Below are 22665 nucleotides of genomic sequence, written 5' to 3'. Positions count from 1 at the left end.
AGTCATCATAGCTAATTGTGTGAAAAATGATGACTCAAAAACACATAAAGCAATTGAAGTATCTCTTAAGCTGATGTTCACAGTGCAAGCAGCTGTGATGGCAGAATTATGCACAGTGTTCCTTGATGACTTCACTAAAAAGTCCTGTAGCAAGTAGCAATGTTATCCAGCCAAACCTTGTCCTCAGATTGCTCAAAGTGGTTTAGAGCTGCTGCTGAGAGGCAAGGAAAGAGAAAATGGGCAGGTGGGGCAGTCCAGTGAGCTACACCAGCCAGATCCATCCGCCCTCACCTGGCCTTAGGTTGCTGTGGGCTGTGGGCACTTGATTCAGTGAGGCAAAGGTACATCCTTACAGAGATCAACAGCTCTTCCACTGCACTTGTTGGTATATTCTGATGTGGCACAGAGTGTGGGGTAGCTGACATCCATGCCAGGTGGCACAGAGTGGCAAGCATTTATTTGGAGCTTTTCCTGTGTCTGCCTTCCTGTTTTCTATTTATGCTTCGATAAATTAGACACGCAGTAAATGGGGAGGCTTAAGGAAGTTGAAGGATCTCCTATAGATGTCTGCCTATTTGTTTTTTTGACCACACTGACAACAACATCTCATAATGTATCAAGAGATAATTCCATGACTGTCTAAATAGGTTTGAGTATCTTTTTGCATCCTGTGCCGTGTGCTTGGAGTTTAATCTTCTTTTGTTTTGTTTTGTTTTGTTTTTTTTACCATTTTGCATGCTAAAGTGTTTTTTGAAATGTGATATTTTTCTTTTGTTCCTTTTATTACTATGAAGTTCTGATGAACTGTCTGACCCTCTCTGACCCTCTGGACAGGATTTACTGTTTGCTTATAGGAATGTGTCTTGTAAAGAAACAATTCAGTCTATCATTGTTGGCAGCAGAGTTATGCTGAGTGGCCAAAACGTATGTTACTGCAGTAAACTCCATATGGTGACTCTGCCAGAGATTGGACTATTTCTGATTTTTTCCCAAACGTTGTATGAAACTTTCCTGACTCTGTGTGGCAGCTCTGAGCATCATCACTTGATGTGCAACTCATACACATTCTACAAGGAGTGTTACTTTTTCAGTGTAAGCCGAGTTCTTCATTGGTTTGACCTCCTTATGCATTAACTCAAAGCAAATAGAAATGTGCAGCCAGGGGCAATACCTGGTTAGTGTTCCATATCTCTTATTGAATTCTTAATATTTATCCAGAAATAAATATATGTACAATCTGGCTTTGTTTGTTTGTTTGCTTTAATTTGTTTCAAATGTTCCAAGTGAGAGGGAGAAGCTGAATGCTCTTTGGTCTCGAATTTAAATACTGAGCATTTAATACATGTTCTGTAGGAGAATCACTTTTTCTTCTGGTTTGCTGAGACTTGGACTTGGTCTTGCTTGGACTTTTTGCACCGCAATATTTTGAGAGAATTTTTTTTTTATCATGTTGGCACAATAAAGACAGTAGAGTGAGAAAATATTTCCTGCTTCAGCAGTAAAATAAGTACGATGGGGGTGGACCAATTTTTGCTATAATAAAATGTTTCTGAACAGCTAAGTCTTATGGATGACTAGTCTGTCTCAAACACAGTATGGAAGTGTGTTTTTTAGGGGGGAGAATGGGTTCAAAAATGGTACCTTTGGTGCAGTTTCCAAAGTGGTAGTCCTGTTTTAAAACCTCTCATCTACCAGAATGTGCTGCTACATAGAAACAATGAGAGAAATGATCAGGTACTCATCAGAGAAGAAAAAAAAGGAAGAGCAATAAGCCATGAAATTCTACATTATTCTAGTACTTTCCATAGGGAGGAGATGTCTCCCAAAATATACAGCTTTTATTTTTAGATGAGATAAAACAGGAGAATTGAAACGTTCAGACTCAAGTTCTGTGCTTAATTTGCATTTTTTTTTTCAGTTAGATAAGACCTGGGTTCACCCTAAGAGAATTTTAGTCATACTAGTATGAACAAAGCCAGAACTTGGCCATCCATCAGACTGTTCTTGAAATCACTGCCTCTCAATGAGCAGAAAACATGGTTTTATTGGTTTTATCTGAGCATGAAACTTCTACTTATGGTCCACATACAATCTGAATGCCCAAGTGCTCAAGTGATGTGAGGGAAATTGCTCGAGTACTTTGCACTGGTTGCACAAGCTTGGGCAATGACTAATTAAAATAGAAAATTCAATCTCAAATTTTGTGGCTTTTTCATAATGGAACTATCCAAAAACCCCCAAACCACTGGATAGAGTAAATCCCAAATTCCAAGTGTTCATAAAGCCTAGAAAGAGAAAAAGAGATTATAGGCAGAATGAAGATGCATCAGTGACAACTTTTGTTTATTATAATAAACTTCCATTTATTATAATTGTTAAAATTTGAGTTCTTATGAATCCTGGATAGAAAATGAGTGCTAGTACAGTGATTAGGTCTAAAATCTTGCCAGTCACACTTGTATTGTAAGAGAAAGGACTTGTCTGAGCAGCAAGTGGTTCAACTCACCTTAACAGAATTTCTGAGACATGTGAGTTACTTTTTGCAGTGGGATTCTGAGATTAGAGTTTGTGTATTGCAAAATTGTTTCTCTAGAGGGATGGCATCAGATGCCAACAAAGTGTCCATGAAGAATGTTATTTCTTTAACTCCCATGATTACCTTACTGTCCTAAAAATTAGATGTTAATTTGTATCATTTAACTTCTCAAACATAAAGCTTGCAAGCTTTCCCCATGAATTAATTTTTTTTAATTAAGTCCTTAGGTTCCATCTTTTGGCAGTGAGTTCAATGAATTAATAACGCATTAAAAAGCACATCTAGTGGTTCTATAAGGAGCAAAACTAATGAAGCCTTTACTTGTGACTGTGTTTGTTTACAGCTCGTTAGGCACCAAAGCCCCCTGTGGACTTTCTGGTATCCAGTAGTTCAGTGGGGCTCTCTCTGGACCCTTCTTAGCGGAAGCTGCAATAGATTTATTTCCTCTATCTGTCTGTTTTCAGGAGGCTTGTAAGAACTCGGCATCTCCGAGACCTCTAGTCTTCTGCCAGCGTTTGTGTGTTTGCACATTGACATGCACACCATGATGGTGTAAGTGCTATTTCTTTAGAAATCCTAATTTTCTTTTTGAAGAGCCTCTCCGTGTTGGGTTGGTTTTTTTTTTTTTTTCCCTCAGTGTGTGTTAAAAGCAGTTTGTGCTTCAGTTCATATATTTGAGTTATGAGTGCAAGAAAATTGAGTTGGCTTTCCTTTTGAACGATCCTCTTGATGGTGTGTGCTCTTACTTTTAATCTTAAAAATTTCTCTAGGGCCGAGCTTCCTAGTGCTTTCTTTTGGAGTTAGTAAAACAAAAGCAATTATAAATACAGTGCACAGGGATGTGTTCTGTTTTCTTTTTCAGATTCTGGTATTTTTAATATTGTCTTGAAAGGGCAAGACTTATGGGCAGTTGTAATAATTTTATTAGACTGATTGGTGTAATATGGAAACACCAAACAATTGGTGTTTGGATATGCAAGTCCTCTCTCAGATCTAAAATAGAAGCTGGGGACTTTAAAAATAGATTTTAGGTTTGTTTAGAGTTTAGTGAAGTAGGTATCTTTTAGACCATTTCTAAAAAAAATGTTGTTAATGCTTGTGAATGTGGTATATGAACAATGCTGTGAGAACAAGCAGCTGTATAGGTAATACCCCCAAGACTGTTCCACAAAGACAGGCTACTTTTTATTACCTGCTTTAATAGAATAGGTTCAGAAAGCAGTTTATCTCCTGAATGGGATAGCAAGGATTTGTGCACAAGGGATCAGCCAAACTCCCAGGCACAAGGTGAGGGGGACTGTTATTGCTTGTTTGATGATTCTGCAGATCCCATCTTGCTTGTGTTCATCTGTGATTGTAGTTGGGCTTTTCCTTCCGAATTGCAGTATTATCATATCCAACTGTCTCTACTTGTCTTGCAGAAATCCAAGTAAAAGTGGTTTGTTTGCTCTTTAGCCTTTTCCCTTGGAAATTTTTCATCTGCAACACCTTCTCATTTTTCACTCTGTGGTTTATACCCTCTTACATTCTCACATCTCTTTGTTTATGGTATCCCGTCCAGCATAACTAAGGGTCAGACTGAATTTTTTTTGTATTGAGATGGGAGATGTGAGAAAAAAAAAGAGTGCAGTATGTGACCTGCCCATTTAAACAAAAGGTGTTGTAGCTACACAAAATGTCATTACTTTGCCTGTGTTCAAGCCTAAAGAAATTATTGTTTCCTTACAAGGGAGGTAGAAGGGAAAGGAGGAGATGATAAGGTTATCTCCTAGGGGAAAGAGAGAGCCTGGTAGATTATATGTTGTGGCATGTGAAGGGGTTAGTGTGAGGTAACATTATAGCGTGCCAGGAATCCAATATCTCTGTTGAGCCCATGGTTTTTTCAGAACCCAGTTCCCAGGCTTATTTTGAAAGATGTTTTGTAGGTTTCCCTTGAGGAACAGGACTGGCAGATTGGAGGTGGAGTGATTGTTTTATGGGAGATGTTAACCCACGGGGGGATGGATATGTTTTAGCCCTTGTAGACTGGCTGGGTGAATTCTTCCTGACATGTACTGGTTGCTTAATTTCATCCATTTAATTACCATTTTGGGCATTAGATGAAGTATATTATGTTCCTTAAATATAGGTATAGGACTGAGAAGTCTTGACATTTCTGTTAGATGGTATTTCCTACGTTATTGTGCAAATATTCAAGGAATACTTCTTCGTATGTTTGCATAATACAGTGCAAAGATGTCTGTTAATAAAACTTGTCCTATTTAATGCCTGTAGCCTGCAACAGCTACATCCAGGTGCTGCTATAACAGTTTGGTGGGGGGTTTTTAACCACTACTGGCACCTGAGAAAGTTTTTGCAGAACCAGAACTTTATATTGGAATTCCATGACCTCTTTCTAGAGGAGGGGAGATTGGTTCAGAGACCCATTGTTGTATATGCAAAGTTAGCACTAGTTTCTATCTTCTCTGTGTTACTTTACAATGAATTTCATGTTCCCTGAATGCCTCAATATATTAACTAGAGATCAGTGTCAGTTTATGAAAGTGTGGTTGTCCTCCTTATTTTGTCACAAGAAAAATGCCTGCATGAAAGGAAGGCTGGGAAAATGCATGAATGAGGTTGGTTTTGATGTGTTTTGAGAATGTGTAGAAGGTGTTATCAAAACTTGAAGCGGTGTCTGTACAAAGCAAGATGCACTGAGGGGATGTTAAACTCTCACAGTGGAGGATGCGGGAATCGGGAAGGGCTGAAATGTTAACTGGATGAAATGGCCTTACACTCTGTCAACATCTTTAATTACCTGTTACTGCAAAACATAAGATACGTTTTTTAACCTGCCTTTTTTTTGGTAACAAATCGTAAGAAGAGGCTGATTTGAATATGTAGTCTTTTCTGCCTTGCCTGATATCCCCAAAACAAGGTTGTAGAAGAAGAAGCAGCCGTTCAATAGTATAGATATGTACTGTAAGCTGGCTTAACATACTGTGTATTGCTCAAGTCTCTTTTATGCTCACCCCAGAGGCCTAAACTATTAATAGCTCAGCTTCATGCTCTATTAATATTCACACTCTTTTTTTAAACTGTTGGAAATCTTGAAGAGACTGCACCTCTTGTGCTGCTCTTTCCTCAAAAATGCCAAATATTTTACAAGCATACTCTAGTGTGATTTTTCTGCTGTTCCATTCAGGAGGTCAGTGGCACTTTCTTCCCTCTTGACCTTTCTATAATTGTGCATATAGCTGTGCTGCATGCACAGTTCTTGCTTGGATTCATTAAAAAATTAAGGCTGCAACTTGGCAAGGCTTTTTTCTCATTCTTAATAAAAATAACAGAAAATAAAAAGAATGGTAGCTGATTTTAAACTGACCATTCTCCATTGTTTTCCCTAGTGTTCATTTCTAGTAATTTGGAGGTGCTCTAGAAGCTGCCTTTTAGAATTTGCTGCATCTTGGCTTTAGCAATGCCTTTGAATTCAGGCTTTCATGCATTCGGTTGTATCTGTATGTAGCTATCAAGTCTAACCTCTCTGGAAGGACTTATATTTCTGGGCAGAGAATTATGTATTTCCTTAAAATTCTGTTTCCCAGATAGAATTTGGAGGTTGTCTTTGTTTATTTTCTTTTATCTGTGATGTGGGTGCTAGAGGACAGAATAAGGAAACAGGTACTTAAGCTGAGGATGAAATTTAAGAGCCAACCTGAGACATTTTGGTGAGTGAGAGAGGTTTCCACAGAGCGCAAGTGCCAGAAGGGTTTGCAGGCACTTTTGCACATTGATCTGCATCCCCTCTTGGATGTTGTGAGCCTATATTTTGTTTACAAATGACATGTGGCCTGGTGCTACCTCAGGTGATTTAGCGTTCCTGTTACTGTTGGGATTGTTCTCCCACCTGCCCTCTTTCCTGTACTTTCTCTGACACCAGAATTCAAACTTGCTGCAGTTTTTAGCTGACACCTTAAAGTTTCTTTGATCTACAAGTAAAGTATCTTCTGTGGGTTCCCCTATTACAGCTGGTTCTAGTCCTTCACAGGAAGAATCTGGTCACATGTTTGAACACTGTGCAGAACTTTGTGAGTAAGCTGACATAAGAGGTCAGAAAATCCTGTTTAGTCCACAAGTAAAGATCAGGTAGCTCTTCAGCAATGACAGTACAATTACAGCATCTAGCAGTAAATAAAATGTAGTGCAGGCTTAGCACAAAGTCAGCTTTTTCTTTTAGGAGAAAAAAATTAATGGTTGTAATGTTTATGTATATCAAGAGGACATGTTTGGTGTTTGATAATTTTGGATTTGCTCTATCGTGAAACATGCGACTCCTCCCTCACCCTGCTGTCTGTATTTTGCCCTCTGTGCAACCTGCTTTTAAGAGATTAGAACTCTGTGCTTTTAATATATTGGAATCTGCTTAGTGAGAGTGCTTTGTTTTGGAAAATAATTGAAACTATGGCAACCCTTGGGTTTTTTCCCAGCTTATTTGTCTACCTCATGTACTTCTCGGTTTTGGTGGATGATTAGCACACTGGAAACCACTGGTAGCTGCTTATGTTATACAAACAGCAAAATAAGTTATGTAAATATTAAATCCAGAACATGTTATTTGTGCTTTAGAAATCGTTAAACACAAACTGAATGTCACTGTAAAACTGAGAGTTTAAGGCCTCTTCATTATCTCAGTGGCCTAAGTCTGCAAAGCTGTAAGTGCAGATGGAATGGGTTTGGCAGAGGAGCAGCAATTCTGATCAGTGCATGCCTGCTGTGTGCTCACTCTGATTTTTGTCAAGTTCTCTAGAGCACTTGTTTTTTGTTTGTTTGTTTTATGTTCCCTCAAACTTGTTAGCCACATGCAGACATCAGTTTACATAAATTGACTTTCTTTTTCTATCCAATATGGCTTTTCATTCCCAGCTTTGAGTCTCTTGCATAGGGAACCGTAGGCTTTTTTTATTTATTTTCCTTTTACACTTCTGTGTTCAGTTGCTGCTGTGACTAGAAAATGGGTCATCCTTGGATGAACTCTTATGAACTGCCTCTTCCAGAGAGCTTGCTTGCCTGGGAAATTCTTGTAGTGGGAGCCATCTTAAAATCTTCCTGACAGCTACTAGTGACCTTGTTTCATAATTACTTGTGTTTCTGTCTAGCTCTTCTAAAGTGTTGCTTCTCCATGTTTGAAAAAGCTTTTAAAATATGTTATAATTTAAGATTTCAACTCTCTGGCTTCTTTCCAAATAAAACCTTGATATATTAACAGTTAAAACTGAGAAGCTCTGTTCCATGGTCTGTCTGGCATTTGCACTGATAAGTGGGGCAGACATGCCTGGCAGTCAGCCCAGGGGCTTCAGCCTCCCGGAGAACCCCCCCCCCCGGGTGGGCTGTGCAGCTAAAAGCTCTGCTGGCTGTACTGCCCTGGAACAGGAGGGGATTCTTCTTCCTTCTCCTCCTCTTCCTCCTTTCACTGTTAAATATGTATACTGATAAAGTCTTGCCTTTTTCCTCTCTCTTTTTATGGCTATTCTTTCCCTTTCTGTGTTAGTCTAAGGATTTTTCTGGATATGAAATAAAAAAGCCAAATTATAGCTATTCTCTTACTAAAAAAATTATTGTAAACATATGGTTTATTATTTATGAAAATGTTGACTGTGCCCTGTGGTTGTGACTCTAAAACAGAATTCCTCTTCCCAAGATCTGTGAGATTTATTAGAGTTTTTGTAATTTGTTTCTTATGGGTTCCTGTAATCCTGGTTTTTCTCCAGTGCTGGTTTTTTATGGCATGTTTCTTCCTGGTCATGGGTATGGTAGCAAATGCACACGGCCCAAGCATTTCACTGTCTGTCTGGTCTTGCTGAGGTTTTATCCAGCACATCTCCCAGTCCGTGTGACAGAGTTTGTGCACTATCATTGACAGAGTGCAGTGGTTTGGCACTGTAAAGTATCTTCTTAAGGCTATATCCTCCCTAGTGTGAGTAGAGGAGCTGCTTATGCTCAGGGGCTTCTGATCACTTTGCTGCCCTTTGTTTCAGTTGCCATAATGTCAAGAAAATGTTTTACTGAAGAGCTGAGAGACACAGCCATTCCCTGATGCCAGGAGAGTTTTGGGATGGTCTGTACGTGCTCAGGGTGCTGTTGTACAATTGTGAGGCTCTGGTTTGGGACCATGCAGACCACCACTATAAGCTGGAATTAATGCACAATGCTGCAGCACTTGAGAGTTGTGACTGGGAATGCTTGGTCTTGGCTTTTAATGTGCTACCCTTGTGGAATCCCATAGTGAAATTGAGGTGCTGCTTTTAATCTTTAAATGATTTGGGTCCTGGTCTCTTGAGATGAGTAGAGGGCAAGGATGTAGGGGCTGCTGATTGGCAGAATGTTCTGTGAGGAGCTGCCAATAGAGGGATGTTTTCTGCACTTGCCAGGCTTTTCCACTCCTGCAACACCTACTACCTTCTTTTTTTGTTTCAAATTGAGTGGGTTGAAGGCAGTGTGGTTGTGAGCAGTTGCTGTCTGTGTTCCTGCAGTGATTTGTAATTTGAGAGTACAGGAAGAATGCTCCTAGATGTATTTTAGAAAACTGGAAGAAATAAATGATTGCCAACAGAGGTGAGAAAAGGTCACCAAAGACTTAAGTGACTCAGAATCCATTGGGTGCTTCTGAGGACAGTGTGAGTGAGAATCTAGAGAGAGTCAGTGCTGAATTTTGGCACAAAGTAAGAGGAACAATAGATTAAGTCTGGACTCTCATGTTACCTTCTACAAGCTCCAGGTCCTGCACCCTAGCAAAGGGAAAGTAGACTTTATTAAGGCTAGTAAGAATTATGATATATAATTGTAGATACCCAAGGGTACTCCAGAGACTGATCATAAAACAACTGTAATTCTTAATTTCCTGACCTGTTATAGCCTTTTTTGTGGATTATTGCATTGATGTCTTGAGTATTTTGTGACTCTATAAAGGCTCCTCTAAGTAGTGGGAACTTTTAAGGATGTTCTTTTTATAAATTGCATACCTTTTTACCTTTGTTGCAGAGATTAAGTGATAAGATTTGGATTGTATTGTTCATACAGTTATTATCTCTTTATTGCTGGTAGGTCAACTATAACATGTTATTGTAACAGACAGCCTGAAGCAAGATAGCCAAGACCAGAATTAAGAGGAAGAAAGTAATTTGAAGTGAAGTAGTATGAGTATTTTGATTTGGAAACATCTGAAGATGGAGTGTGAGGTTTTAATTTTTCAGATTTAAAGTTTTACTGAAGTGCTAAGATCATTCATCATGCTGTTATAATGATGATCTGCTCACATGTTTTTATTAACCTCTAGAATAATTGCTGAATAGTGTCTCTTTCTAGCTATGCTATTAAATGTTCAGAACCAGATCATTAAATGTCTTGGAAAGCAGACAATTTTATGGTCCTGAAAGCACATAATATGCTTGCAAGTTAATTTAAATATTTGTTGTGGAGCAGCCTTCATCCATTCTTCCTTTTGTTTCTTTTTCATGCATTCCGAAAGTGTGTAAACTTCAAGAGTTTTATTTTAAAATACCTGCTTTTGCAGAGGTATCAGGGGATTCAAACATCTGCAGTATTTAGGGAAAACGTAGCCCTGATGTGGTGTTTAATGTGGTTTAACCTGGCAGGCAGCTAAACACCATACAGCTGTTTGCTCACTCCCCTCTGAGTGGGATGGGGGAGACAATCAAAAAAAGGATAAAACCCGTGGGTTGAGTTTAAGGCAGTTCAGTAAGGAATGCAAAGCCATGCACACAAGCAAAGCAAACCAAGGAGTTAATTTCCCACTTCCCTTAAGGCAAGAAGGTGTTCAGCCATCCCCAGGAAAACCAGGCTCTGTCAAGTGTATTGGTGCCTTGGGCAGACAAACACTAATCACTCCCAACATACCCCCCTTCCTTCATCTTCCTCCCACTTTATAGTCTGGAATATGGTCTGGAATATCCCTATGGACATTTGGGGTCAGCTGTCCTGGATGTGTCCCCTCACAACTCCTTGTGCACTCCCAGCCTGCTCACTAGTGGGATGAGGAGCAGAAAAGGCCTTGATTCTGTGTAGGCACTGCTCAGCAGTAACAAAAACATCTCTGTGTTATCAACGCTGTTTTCAGCATAAATCCAAAGCATAGAGTCATACTAGATACTATGAAGAAAATTTTCTCTATCCCAGCCAAAACCAGCACATGAAGTAAGCAAAGAATACAGTTATTTTTATATTAAAGTCTGCACTCCGCTGCCTTTTGTCTGACTGTTTCTGCTGCTGCCATTTTATGGCAGTTGCTTGAAGAAATACATAGAAGTGGCAGGTTGTCACATGGAACAAAATCAAGGCATGTCTTAGTAGTCCAATGTTGTGGGTGTGATTTATATGCCTACACTGTTATTACTTGAGCTTGTTTGTACTTTGCAAGTACATGAAAAAGGATGCATTGCATCAAAGAGTAAAATGTTAGTGCTTATACTTGTTTGGATGTGTTCCAGTAGAATTTGGTCAACCACTTTCTAAAAGATACATCCTTTTATGACTTGGTTCAAATTTGTATTAACTCAGCTGGGGGTGAAGTTAATTGAAACCTTACTGGGATGTAGGCGTGTTGAACACTTTGATTTTTCTCTCTGAGGCTTTATTCTGAAGGCCTCTGGATTTAACATAGGAAGCTGAGGGAAATGGAGTGGCATAGGCAGTGGATCAAAACACAGATCTTAATCCCTGATGGTATCTGCAAACTTGACCTAAACTCACGTTAGAGAGTGAGTCTTCAGGTGTTGGTAGCCTTGTGACAAGACATGGAGGAACTGGTTCCTGGGGAGCCTTGTCAGCTCCAGGAGATTGTGCTCTATGCCCACAGCATGGCACTTCTTAGGGTGAAAACATGGAAAAGGGGGGCAGCAGGTGAAATGCAATAAGAACAAGAGCTACTGTCCTGGGAACAGGTCAGTTCCTTCTTGCAAACTACAGACAGGTACACTGAACAGTTTTTTAGAGTAGAACCCTGAAAAACCCTGAAACAGAAATATTCAGAGAACTCATGACAAGCAGAGGTGTTGCTCAGTGGCCTTGCACTCCTTGTGCTGGTCACAAGGTCCTTAGCAGATTCCAGGTGATCAAAACTCCAGCTTCAGGCTATTGCATATCACTGCATTTCCTGGCAGAACTGTTGCAATGCTTTGCCTTGGAAATGGGTGTTTTGTTTTCACAAGTAAAGATCTTTGTATGTTTTTTTTTAATGTGCAAAGGAACAGAAAAATTGTCTGTGAAAGGTACTCTATGTGCCTTGCTTCAACGGTGACATATGACACCCCACAGAGACTTTGATTTTACCATCCTATTATTTTCTTCACGGTATTGATGTATTTATAGTAAAAATTGGATTCCATGTTGCTTCTTACTTGGGTTTCTAAAACCAAAATCACAGGGGCGTGTAACACAGGATTTACTTTTTAGTTCCGTGTATTTCCCTCTTGACTTTTGCTTACCCAAAGTTGCTGGATTGACTACTCAGGTAGTATCCTTGTTCTGATTTGAAGTAATTGGTAGTTGCAGTCTTTATATCAAAAAAAAAAAAAAGGAAAAAGAAGAGAAGAAACAGCCTTGAAGACCTGACTCACTGATCTCTCCATCTCTCTTCTTTCTTCCCAGAAGTACACTGCCATTGGAATGCTGGGCAAAGCTACTGATACATTAGATGCTACAGGAAAAGTAACTGAAGAAAAACCTTATGGTAAGCATAAATTATCTATATACTTGATGTAATTTGAAGGCGTAAATGGTCTCTGTCATAGAAAAGCGGAAGAGATGTTTGGGACTCTGAATTAAGTTTAAATGTGAAATTAAACTAAGATTATTTCATCTTCAACTTAAGTGCTCATGTAATTCAAACCAGCTTCTTGCAATTATGTCCAATGCAAGTGTTCATTTCTGTTGGAAAAAAAGCAAACCAGGCATTAGATTAGGAGGGAGAAAATAGAATTGGGCAGGACTGTGCCATTTTAAATCTTTGACAGGCTGACAAATGACGTGCTGTGTCCAGTAACATTTTCCTCTCTCCGTGTATAGTCCCATGAGTGCTCTTTTAGTAAAACCCTTCAAGGCCAATGGAGGAATAAAGTACCTGGATTTTCCCTTTAACTATAGACTGCTTAGCACAGAATAAGAATGGCATAAACCGCATTCTTCATATGGTCACCTACCAAATCTTGCTCTTGCTTGCAGCCTGTGTCATAACGTCTTTAATAAATGAATTTTTCTGCCCCATAGAGCACAGTGCAAGAGTTTAAGGCTTCAGAACTCATCCTGACTGTGGCTTTGCTGAAGTGGACATTCCACAATACCCAGGGCATTTTAGAAACAATGTAGAACTAACCAGGGACACAGTAAATGTATTTGCCATTAGTTCTTTCACAGCCTGGGGGTAAAAAAGAAAAACAAAAAAAAGGTAACTGGTTGCTTAGCAACTCTACAGGCTCTACACTGTTTGTGCTACCTGGTAATAGGTACATGAAGTAAATTATCCTTTTTTTTAATAGCTTGATGAAAAAGGTAGCCTGGATTTCACTTCTCACCCCCAGTCTCCTTTCTTTTGCAGTTTTAATTTTTGTATGAGACAGGCAAGCATGAGTTTCTTGTCCACATTAACATGATGGATCATTCTAAATAGTATTATTTACTAGGTAGTGTTATTCAGAGATGTTGGATCTTTTGCTTCTTCTTCAGGATCAAGTTTTAAATCTCTCTGAGCTTCTGAAGAATTGGGCTGAGCATGCACATGGTGTTAGGAGTTGCCAATGCTTCATGATGGTTGGAAAGGACACTTTCTTGGTTCATTCAAGGTGGAACGTTGTGGTTCTGCTGTATTCATTGCAGATACTTGCTCATATGTAAGCTGTGAAATACCATTTTAAGTAGATGCAAATCCCATAGTTAAATTAAAAAAAAGTGTTTCTTGTGACTCTGGTTTTACTTTTCTTATTTTATATTGTTTACGGCAGATAGAATTTAGTGTTGTTTTTAAGTGCATTTCTCTCACTGGCTCTAGTGTTACAGTTCCCACCTCTGCACCACCTCCTCTGTTATGGTGGTTTAGCTTTTCTGTTAGACTGTGTACTTGGAGAACTTACTTGGGTTAAAAATACCCCTTTTTTTGAGTTGCTAATCATTTTAAACTGAGATCAGTTGCATTTGCAGTTCTTCAAGTGGTCTCATGAAGAGCAGTATTTCTCTTCTACTGAAACTGAGAGCAGAAAGAAAACGCTCATGAAATTGGTCTCAGTTGCTTTCCATGTTGGTGTAAATCAGTCAGATTTGATTTCTTTGGAAAGAAAAGGAGGGAACATGAATATTCATTTTTTGTTTTCCATGGTACCTATATGTTTTGTATTTCCTTCCTTCCTCTCCTTTTAATAAGACAGATATTTCTCATCTTCTCCAAATCAGCTTGGTTTTCTGCAGGATACTCTGGGTGGCCCAACATCCCTAATCTCTAACAGGTACTCCAAAACCAGATATTTGAGCTGAATTGCAGTTTTCCTTTGATACCTGCAAAGATCTTGGGAGAAGCAGAGCACCTGCTGGGGAATATAATCCTGCTGTGCCAGCAGCGTCCAGGATTGGGCCTTATTGCAGAGAAAGGGCGCTAAAACAGTTTCAAGTTATATAAAACTCTTCTTGAATGACTCCATTGGACCACAAGAGGAAAGTGCTTGCAGAAAGGTGCCAGCTGTCTTAACTATAAGAAGTGTTACATTTTGGTCCTCAAAGTGCCCCTAGACAGCAGCTGAGGAAGCAAACTGTACAGTTAGTCACAATGAAAGGATGTACTGAAAAGAGTTCCTTGGTTTTAACTCCTCCTGAACTTCTCATAGTTTTTTGATTGTTTCTTATCAGACGAGTTTGCATTTCCACTTGAAATGGTTTCATACTGCTGCCAGGCTACCAGATGCTGGCTTTGGAAGCACCTAGCATTTAGAGTTCTTCTGATGCCTTTTTGAGCACATTAATGTTTGTAGCCCATTTTTAATATTTGTAACTATGCACAGGGATGTGCATTCTGAAACCCACTTCCTCCCAGCTGCCTACAGGCCATATCCAGACATGGAGAACAGAATTAATGAGGATTTTCTGCAAGTCTCTGCTGATTATGCTGAAATATATGTTTAACAGAGCTACCCGAGTAATTTGGAAAATGTAGTAATTTCAGCATTCTACTTGTCTGTTTTCAAATAATTTGTGCCAGGCCAGGTGGAATTGAGATCATCTGCTGTACTTCGTTTGACTGACATGGATAATTCTTGAGTTCTGTTTAGATGTTCTTTGTTAACAAGCCTTCAGTGGAGGCTTCTTGAGGTTGTGGCACAGTTGGCACCTTATGGTTTGGTGACTTTATTTTCCTTCCTTTATAGCAGGAAAAAAAATCAACAGTCACCAGTGTTCAGAAGCACACAACTGTTCTTTGGAATTTTTGTTGTCAGAAGCTAATAGCCTTATATTAAATGTTTTTAGAAGCATTGGAGGCCAGAAGTTCTGGGTACTTTGGGATGCTGGTAGATTCATAAGGAATGGTCCACTGGAAGATGCGGAGCCTGTGCAGAAATCACTTAACCACACTGCCAGTCTAAGGGCGTAGGAGGAAATTTAGAATACAATCTTGAATGGAACGTATTCTAAGTAGTGTCCTCAGAGCAGGTGCAATCTTTTTGCTCTGAGTTAAGGTTTTCATTATTCCTGGCGACTGGATGAAATTATCCCATGAGCTAAACCTTGAAAGTCCTTACTGAAATCATTGTGAATCAGGGGGGCATCCTCCACACCCCTCCCTGGAAGGACTCAGAGGTGCAGTTTTGAGGCAGGCTTCCAGACTCACGGTCTACAATACAGCAGATTGAGGGTATTTGGTATTTGGAATGAGGACCTTGGGAGGAATAGGTTACTCTCTTTAGCAAGGGCAGTGACAGAGGTGTCCTGCAGAAATGTCTCTCAACCCTTTACTCTCAGGGAGTGGACAAGAAAGTCAAGCAGCATGTTTTGGGACATTTCGTGCTAATTCGCCTTTATGGGTGTGTTCATATTCATGTTGATGGAGGGTCGAGTCCAAATGCTGCCCTCAGTTGCTGACCAGACAAGCTGTTGACATAAACCCAAGCCCACAGCTGCGTGAGGAAGACCTGTGGCCAGGGTCCCGAAGGGACAGACTTCTGGGCAGCAGGACCACATTCCTCTCTGCCTGTGCTGTGGATGTAATGACTGGGAACTGAAAGATGGTTCAGAGAGCCCTGCAGAACCACGGGTCCAGACTGGTGCTTGGAACAAATACAGAGTTTAGACATAGTTAAACTGTTTGGGAGAAGACTAATAAAACATTCTGGAGTGCTGGAAAAACCTCCACCAGCTTATATGTTGTTCTAGGAGAGGACAAGAATCTAGTACAATCCATTAACACAAAGGCAGTGTTGCCTGTTTACACAAACAACAAACCACATGGGTTTAGGTTTTCAGAATGTAATACTGGCCAGCTTGTGCCATGATGTATTGCAGAAGACAAATATGATTTATTCTAGATCTTAGCAAACTCATCTGTAAATATTTACTTTGATTACACACCACACAACTTTTGTTTGTTAATGGCTTAATGCATCATTCCTCACGTGGGGATTTTTTTGTTTATCTCCTGAGACAGAGGTTGCCTATGTTACAAGTGACTTCCTCAGAGGCTGCATGTAACCTCTCAATCGGGGAATATGAGATCAGAGCCAGAACTGAACTCAGGCCTCTCATTAAATGCCTTTGTCACAAATGCAGTTCATGGGATGAAAATTGGAAAAAGAACCCCCAGGGACACTTATGCTTAGGTCTCAAATACTGAGTTCTAACGTGAAGCTACTTGGGGTTCACAAGAAGGCTGACAGGATCATTGTCGTAGAACTGGGTCATGCTAACTTTCCACCATGTAGTTTTGTTGTGATATAGAAATTTGCTAAACAGAAACAAAAGATTGAAATAACAATGTAAGAAACTCTTCAGAAGATTCAGACTTACTATACAATTGATTTTGTTGTTCCAAGTCTGTATTCTGATGTAAATTGGTCTTTCTCAGCATCCCTGACTGAATTTTGTGCCTCTTGGCAAGGTCTTCCAACCCTGCTGTTAATAACACTTATTGGGAGAGCTGCTTGGGCCTAGGGACATCCCTTCTCTTGAGGCTGGAAAGTGTGCTTTGCAACACTGAGGTACCACAATACCATCTCCTAAAGCTGCTGTGAAAAGAAATCTCATCTTTCTTACTTACAGCATGAAGTACATCTGTTTTGTAAGGCTTGCAATTAAAGATCTGTTCCAAAATATAATGAAGGCTCAATAAATAAATTTGCTTGGTTTCTGTTCCAGAACCCTGTTGACTTAGCAGGGTGACACTAATTGAATATAACTTATAAGAAACAGGACTAGTGAAGCCCTAGACAGTAGAAATGCACTGAAGTGCATTGTGATCACAGATCTTGTGTTTGCACTCTAAACAAATTAGGGATGAATGTCATCTCTGTTGAATAGAGCTTCAAAGGACCAATGCAATCAGCTACTTAGGTTATAGCCTTTTAATAAAAGTGGGACAGATGTGTATGTGTACTCTTAAAACAGATTGCCTAAAACAGCTGTCTTTCTTTTACAGGATTTCTTTAGTAAAATTACCTTACTTAGTATGTAACTATACCCTGGTGTGCATTTTCAAGTTTGACAGGGAAATTTGATGTGTTGTTCCAGATACAGTCTTCTTCACTAAAAAAAAAAAAAAACAAAACCAAAAAAACCACAAAACCCAATGGTTTTGTTCTCTAATTATCTGTTGTCTTTTCACCAGCAGTTAGGTACTTTTAAAGAGAAGTTCCCAAGGTTAGATGAGCATTTTATTCTTTTCGGTGCTTTAACAAAAATTAGAACGTGCCAAATGTTGTCGTTTTGGTCTAGTTCCCAAGAAAGATAGATTTGCAGCCTCAAGTGAGGGAAATTGCAAAAGAAAATTGTGTATATGAGAATTTCTGCCCTTCTGAAAGTGTCCAGACTGTCTTAATCACCTTGGACAGTTTGTTCCACTCTTTTTGTGATAATTCACACTCCTACCTACATTCTGTTTTTTCTCTTTTCTTTGGTGTTTTTCACCCAAGCTAAATTCACATGAGAGGGAACTCTGATTTGTATCTGTTTGCGGAACGTGATTGATGCCATTAGTGCCATGTGAATAATCAGTACTAACATACTGACTGTTTTCTTTCTACAGACCAGGTAACAAAAGGAGATCTTGAAAATGTGCTGCAAAAGTTCACGGGGCACATCATGCAAGTCCCTCCACTGTAAGTTCCACAATATTCAGACAATCTTGACAGTTGTGTTCAGCTGTCAGGACTTACCAACAGAAGTCAGTTCTCCCAGAAGTATTGAAACACGTTTTGGCAAGAGGATAGAGGCAAGGCAGTCAGGAGTTTAACATTTGCAAGTGCAGGTCATGCTCATTTGAAGATCGAGCGCAAATGGTGACCTGGAGTCTGTGGGTGTTTTGGGTAAATGTCAAGTAGCAAAAGGCTTGAACGGCTTTGCAGGGCTTGATGGCTTCTGTCCTGCCTTCCAATCTTCCTGACATCTCTGTGGAAGTGCCTTAAATGACTTTGAATTAGTTTTCTGCAACCTTAGAGTGTGAATGAGTGATGAATGACTGAGCAAATTTCTTCTGGTCAGGTGAGCCACAGTAGCTGGCAGTGTGCAAGCACTTGGCTTGTGACAGATGGCTTTTATGGTGATTTCAGCTAACATGCTTTCCTTTGCATTTGCCATATGTCACTTACCGTGGTTCCAATCTAAGCCGTGTAAGGTCTGGAACTCTGTACATGTTCTGCTTCGTGTGACCTGTTTCAAGTTGCTCTCTATTAATTTGAGCAAGACCTTTTTTGATTTTTCTATGGTCATCTTGCTGTCATGACAAAAGTTGGGGCTTTGGGTAAAGTTCCATATAATCAGTGAAATCAATTTCTTTGGTTCCGTAATGGTTCCCTAAACACCCTAGAACATGGGTACATAACTTGGCAGTTGTTGTTCAGGAAAGACCCTGGTGTGAGACAAGGAAAGGTGCAATGAAAACTACAGCAGTTGTCTGAGCGACTCCCAGTGCTCAGCTCAACGTAACGCTAGAACAGAGCATGCGCTGCAGACTTCTGAGAGACAGGATGTTAGAGGCAGATGCAAGTGTTGTAACCCTGATAGAAACCCTTTTATTTCATAAACTGCAAATTGAGTGATGAAACACTTTTAAATCTGTACAGCAAGAGATAAATATAGGACCATCTCCTCTTTTCCAGTTTATAGAGCTGCTGTCAAATGAGATGATTCTGTGTCCAAGAGATTTTGTGGGGTTTTTGTGAGTACTTGGAGAGGAGTAAAATGCTACTCCAGTCCAATATTAACAGGATTTGGAGAATGGGAAACTTGTTCTCTTACAACCGTATGACACACATTTTCATGCTCTGTCTGATCAGCTATTCTGCTTTGAAGAAGGATGGAGAAAGGCTTTCAACTCTGATGAAGAGGGGAGAAGCAGTTGAAGCAAAGCCTGCTCGGCCAGTGAGAGTGTACAGCCTTTCTCTCCAGCAGTTCCAGCCACCACTGTTCACGCTGGGTAAAGGTCAAAGTTTATTACATAGAGCAATGCTCCCAGCTTGTTAGTGTTTATTTACACTCACAATGGGACTAAGATAGTGAAATGGGTTTCATTTCACTCAGCTGCTTATTTTGGTGTGAGCCCATGTGCAGAGACTTTCACTTTGCATTAAAAGCACCGTGTTTTGGGTTTAAGTTAAGCTGATTATATGTAATCTTTCAGTGAGGGAAAATTCTGAGAGACTGGTCAGGGGATTATTTGCATCTGTCCATGATTTTGCAACCTCCAGCTCATTCCTGTCTCAGGTCTGCTTACTCCACTTTGCCCATTCTTTTACACAGATGCCCAGCCCTGCTGGCATCTCTCCCAGGGCGCAGCAGGGACCAGTATCAGTTACTGTCAGACCTCTTTCTTGGTTGAGGAGGCAGGATCTCATCCTTCCTTCTGTCATACATCAAGAAACTTGGATAGTACATTAAGAAGCACATTAATAAATAAACCAGAAAGAACTGTTGTAAATGTTTGATGCTCCTGTAAGGTCAAGATAATGTCTTGCATTGGTCTGCCTGCCTAGTTGACCTGTGGTCCTCTGGTGGACCAGATGTTACATGATGAGCAGGTATGAGTGACAGAGCTCAGTGCTGTGTTACTTCAGCTCTTACTTTTTGGTTGAGTGACTAGTAGCTGGTCACTGGCAGAGGAGGAAGGGAAGACCCGAGATAGCAGTGAAAGTTAAAGGTGAATTTTAAAATTTTATGCAGCTGCCTGCCTGCAGTATCTTAAAAGCATTGGTAGTCAGTTTAGGCAGTACTTGAAATAACTTACCTTCATCATTAGAAATATGAATCAACCTTCTGAAATGCTTAAAATGAATAGGATTGAAGCATTTGTTCACATACCACAGCAAGTACTTAAATTCCAGTGAGTTAGTTCAGTTGCCATTTTATTTGCTTTCCCTCCTGTCTGGTTTAGCAATCTCACACCCGCACATATGTTACAGGATGAATAATTGATGGTGCATCCTATAAATATTTTATCGCTGGGTTGTTTGCTTAGCTCATTTTTACATTTGTGTGGGGGCATGGTATCTATGTAAAGTAGATTTCACATTGCACTGGCAATTTACTATGTCACTTTTAACGTTCCAGATGTTGAATGTGGCGGTGGCTTTTATGTCAGGAGCCTGGTCAGTGACATTGGCAAAGGTAAGCATGAAGAAAACCCATGACAATTTAAGAAGTGAGTGTGTGTTCATGGAAAAATTCTATCATTTTGCCTATCTCCAGGAACTAGACCAATGTGTTATTTTGCAGAATTGTAGTGCTATCACTTGTTTTTATATACTAAGGTAATTTCCTTGGGAGCATGGGGGGAATGAAGGCTGAATAATTGCCAGGGGACCTTGGGGGCGGGGGGATAAAAGAGGAGCAGGCAATAGCACTCAGCAAGATAATGCAGGGCAAGGTGGGGATTTTTTTTATTTCCTCCTCCATGTGTTAAAGCTAACTCAGATTAAGGATAAGAAGAAGAAAAAAGACACTGTCTTTTTAAACATTTAAACATTATTCGTCACATTTTGAAAAAAGATTGAACAGAACATTACCATGCACATAATAAACCCTATCTGCTGGAAAGACTTCTACATTGGTGATGATTTTTCTAGTGTTTTCTTTCTGCTTTGCCTTAACTGTGAATAGTTTTGCTTTCCCACAGGGTTGTTTGTTTTGTGCTCTATATCTATCAAACTGCATGATGGAGAATAGATAATCCATTTCAAGATTTTTTTTTAAATTATACATTTGCAGTTCAAGAAGGCAAGTAATGTTGGATAACCCTATGAATTTCAATGTTGTGATTTGTGCTTAGGCAAGTCAAAGTTTCTGTTACTTCCTTCTGATCACACTGGCTTATGTTTAGCCTTTTAATGATAAACCAAGATAAAGTCTGTCTGCAGCTGATTTCTTTTAAAAAATTGAAAATGCAGTGAAAATCTTCCTGCATCAGAAAGGATGGGAGAAATTATTTTAGTGTACCTGTGCACTTACAAGTCAACTCTGGTTGCTGGTATGCTTTGTCCCCCTCGTTATGTAATTGTGTCCTGCTGGTATTTATTTAACACAGCAGAGCATTTGTATATATTTTTTTATTTTTCCTTATCTTAGTTTATATTATCCTGATAGGCAGCACAGGATAAAAATGTCAAAAATTATTCTTGAAGGCAAGGAGTGCTAACGCCTCAAAATCTGTGGAGAAATAGTTCATGGTCACTTGTGAATGCAGAATGTTCTGTTTACATCTTATGACATTATTTCCTCTCTTTTCATTCTGATCTAAATCTGGGAAAATTTTTGACAACTTTCTGTCAGATTCTGAACTCTTTACTACTCTGGAGATCTACTGAAATCAAAGGACTTCCTGGGCTCGCATTTAAGAAGATATAAAGGAGTGATAAATCTTCGTCAACTTCCTTCTCAGACAAAGCAGAATAATGTAGAAGGCTGCATATAAAAACACATTTTAAGTGAGCCGCTTTTAAAGTTTATCCATGGACTTTTCCCAATTCCTCTTTTTCTTCCTGCAGAGCTCTCTACCTGTGCCACTATGCAGGAGCTGACCCGCACCAAGCAGGGGCCGTTCACGCTGGAGGAACACGCCCTTCACGAAGACAAATGGACAATTGATGAAATTGCCCGGTCCTTAGAGCACTGCACAGCTCTGCTCCCCAGAGAGCCATCTCGTAAAAAATTGAAGACAGAGCATCCTGGGGAAACTGCTGTGATCTGTGAAGATAAGTGATAAGCTGGATAAAGGAAAAAGACTGAATGATTGAGATATTTTAAGATTGGATTGGTGCTGTCCCGCCTCCTGTGTAAATCTGCAAGTCTGTACTGGGAGGGTGACAAACTGCAACACAAGAAAAATGGTTCTTTTGTTTTCTGGGGCTGGAACATGCACTGAAAATATTCAGTGCTTGCTGTGTCCTGATTGTTTATTTTCCTTCTTGCACAGTGTAAATGGGTCTGCCACTGATGCCAAATCTTCATAAACTTTTAAAGAACTTTCAAGCTGCAAGGTAGCTGTTATTGCTAATTCCTCAATAAAAAAAATTATAAACATTGTCTGATAAGTGTGCTCAAAAAAACCCATAATCTTTTTTTTCTTCATTGCTGGTAACCAAACCCTGAAATACCACAATGACAAGACCGTCACTTGAAGGATACAATAATGTGGTGTGGCAATTTGCTTTCTTGAAGTCCATTTCAGGATATATTCATTTTACCTTAGTTTTTCCTTTGCTTGTTCTTTCAGTCAAATGCTTGCAGAATACAGTAAGTGCAGGTGCTAATATTTTAAGTTCAATCTGAAATGTCAGCATAAATGAAATAGTTTTAGGTATAAACAATCCCTGAAGATAACTGTTTGCTAACAAAGTGGTCTGAAGTGGACAGTCATGATTACAGGTGTACATATCTTATTCTGGTCCAAT

The 22665-nt window shown here is 39.7% G+C and overlaps 1 protein-coding gene across 1 annotated transcript in view; it reads left to right on the top strand.

The window, feature by feature from the left end:
• TRUB1 (TruB pseudouridine synthase family member 1) overlaps window positions 1-22302 on the top strand; it is a 28886-nt gene extending 6584 nt beyond the window's left edge. The window contains 6 exon segments of the mRNA XM_032694660.1: window positions 12182-12263; window positions 17808-17880; window positions 19057-19196; window positions 20327-20383; window positions 21760-21968; window positions 21970-22302. Of these exon segments, the coding sequence (XP_032550551.1) occupies window positions 12182-12263; window positions 17808-17880; window positions 19057-19196; window positions 20327-20383; window positions 21760-21968; window positions 21970-22008 (600 nt within the window). The 3' untranslated portion in view covers window positions 22009-22302.
• Window positions 22303-22665: the final 363 nt, after the last annotated feature.

This window comes from Chiroxiphia lanceolata, chromosome 8 (assembly GCF_009829145.1).
Source record: "Chiroxiphia lanceolata isolate bChiLan1 chromosome 8, bChiLan1.pri, whole genome shotgun sequence".
In the NCBI taxonomy this organism is placed as follows: domain Eukaryota; kingdom Metazoa; phylum Chordata; class Aves; order Passeriformes; family Pipridae; genus Chiroxiphia; species Chiroxiphia lanceolata.
The sequence above is the reverse complement of the archived record's forward strand: the minus strand, read 5'-3'. Positions and strand labels throughout refer to the sequence as shown.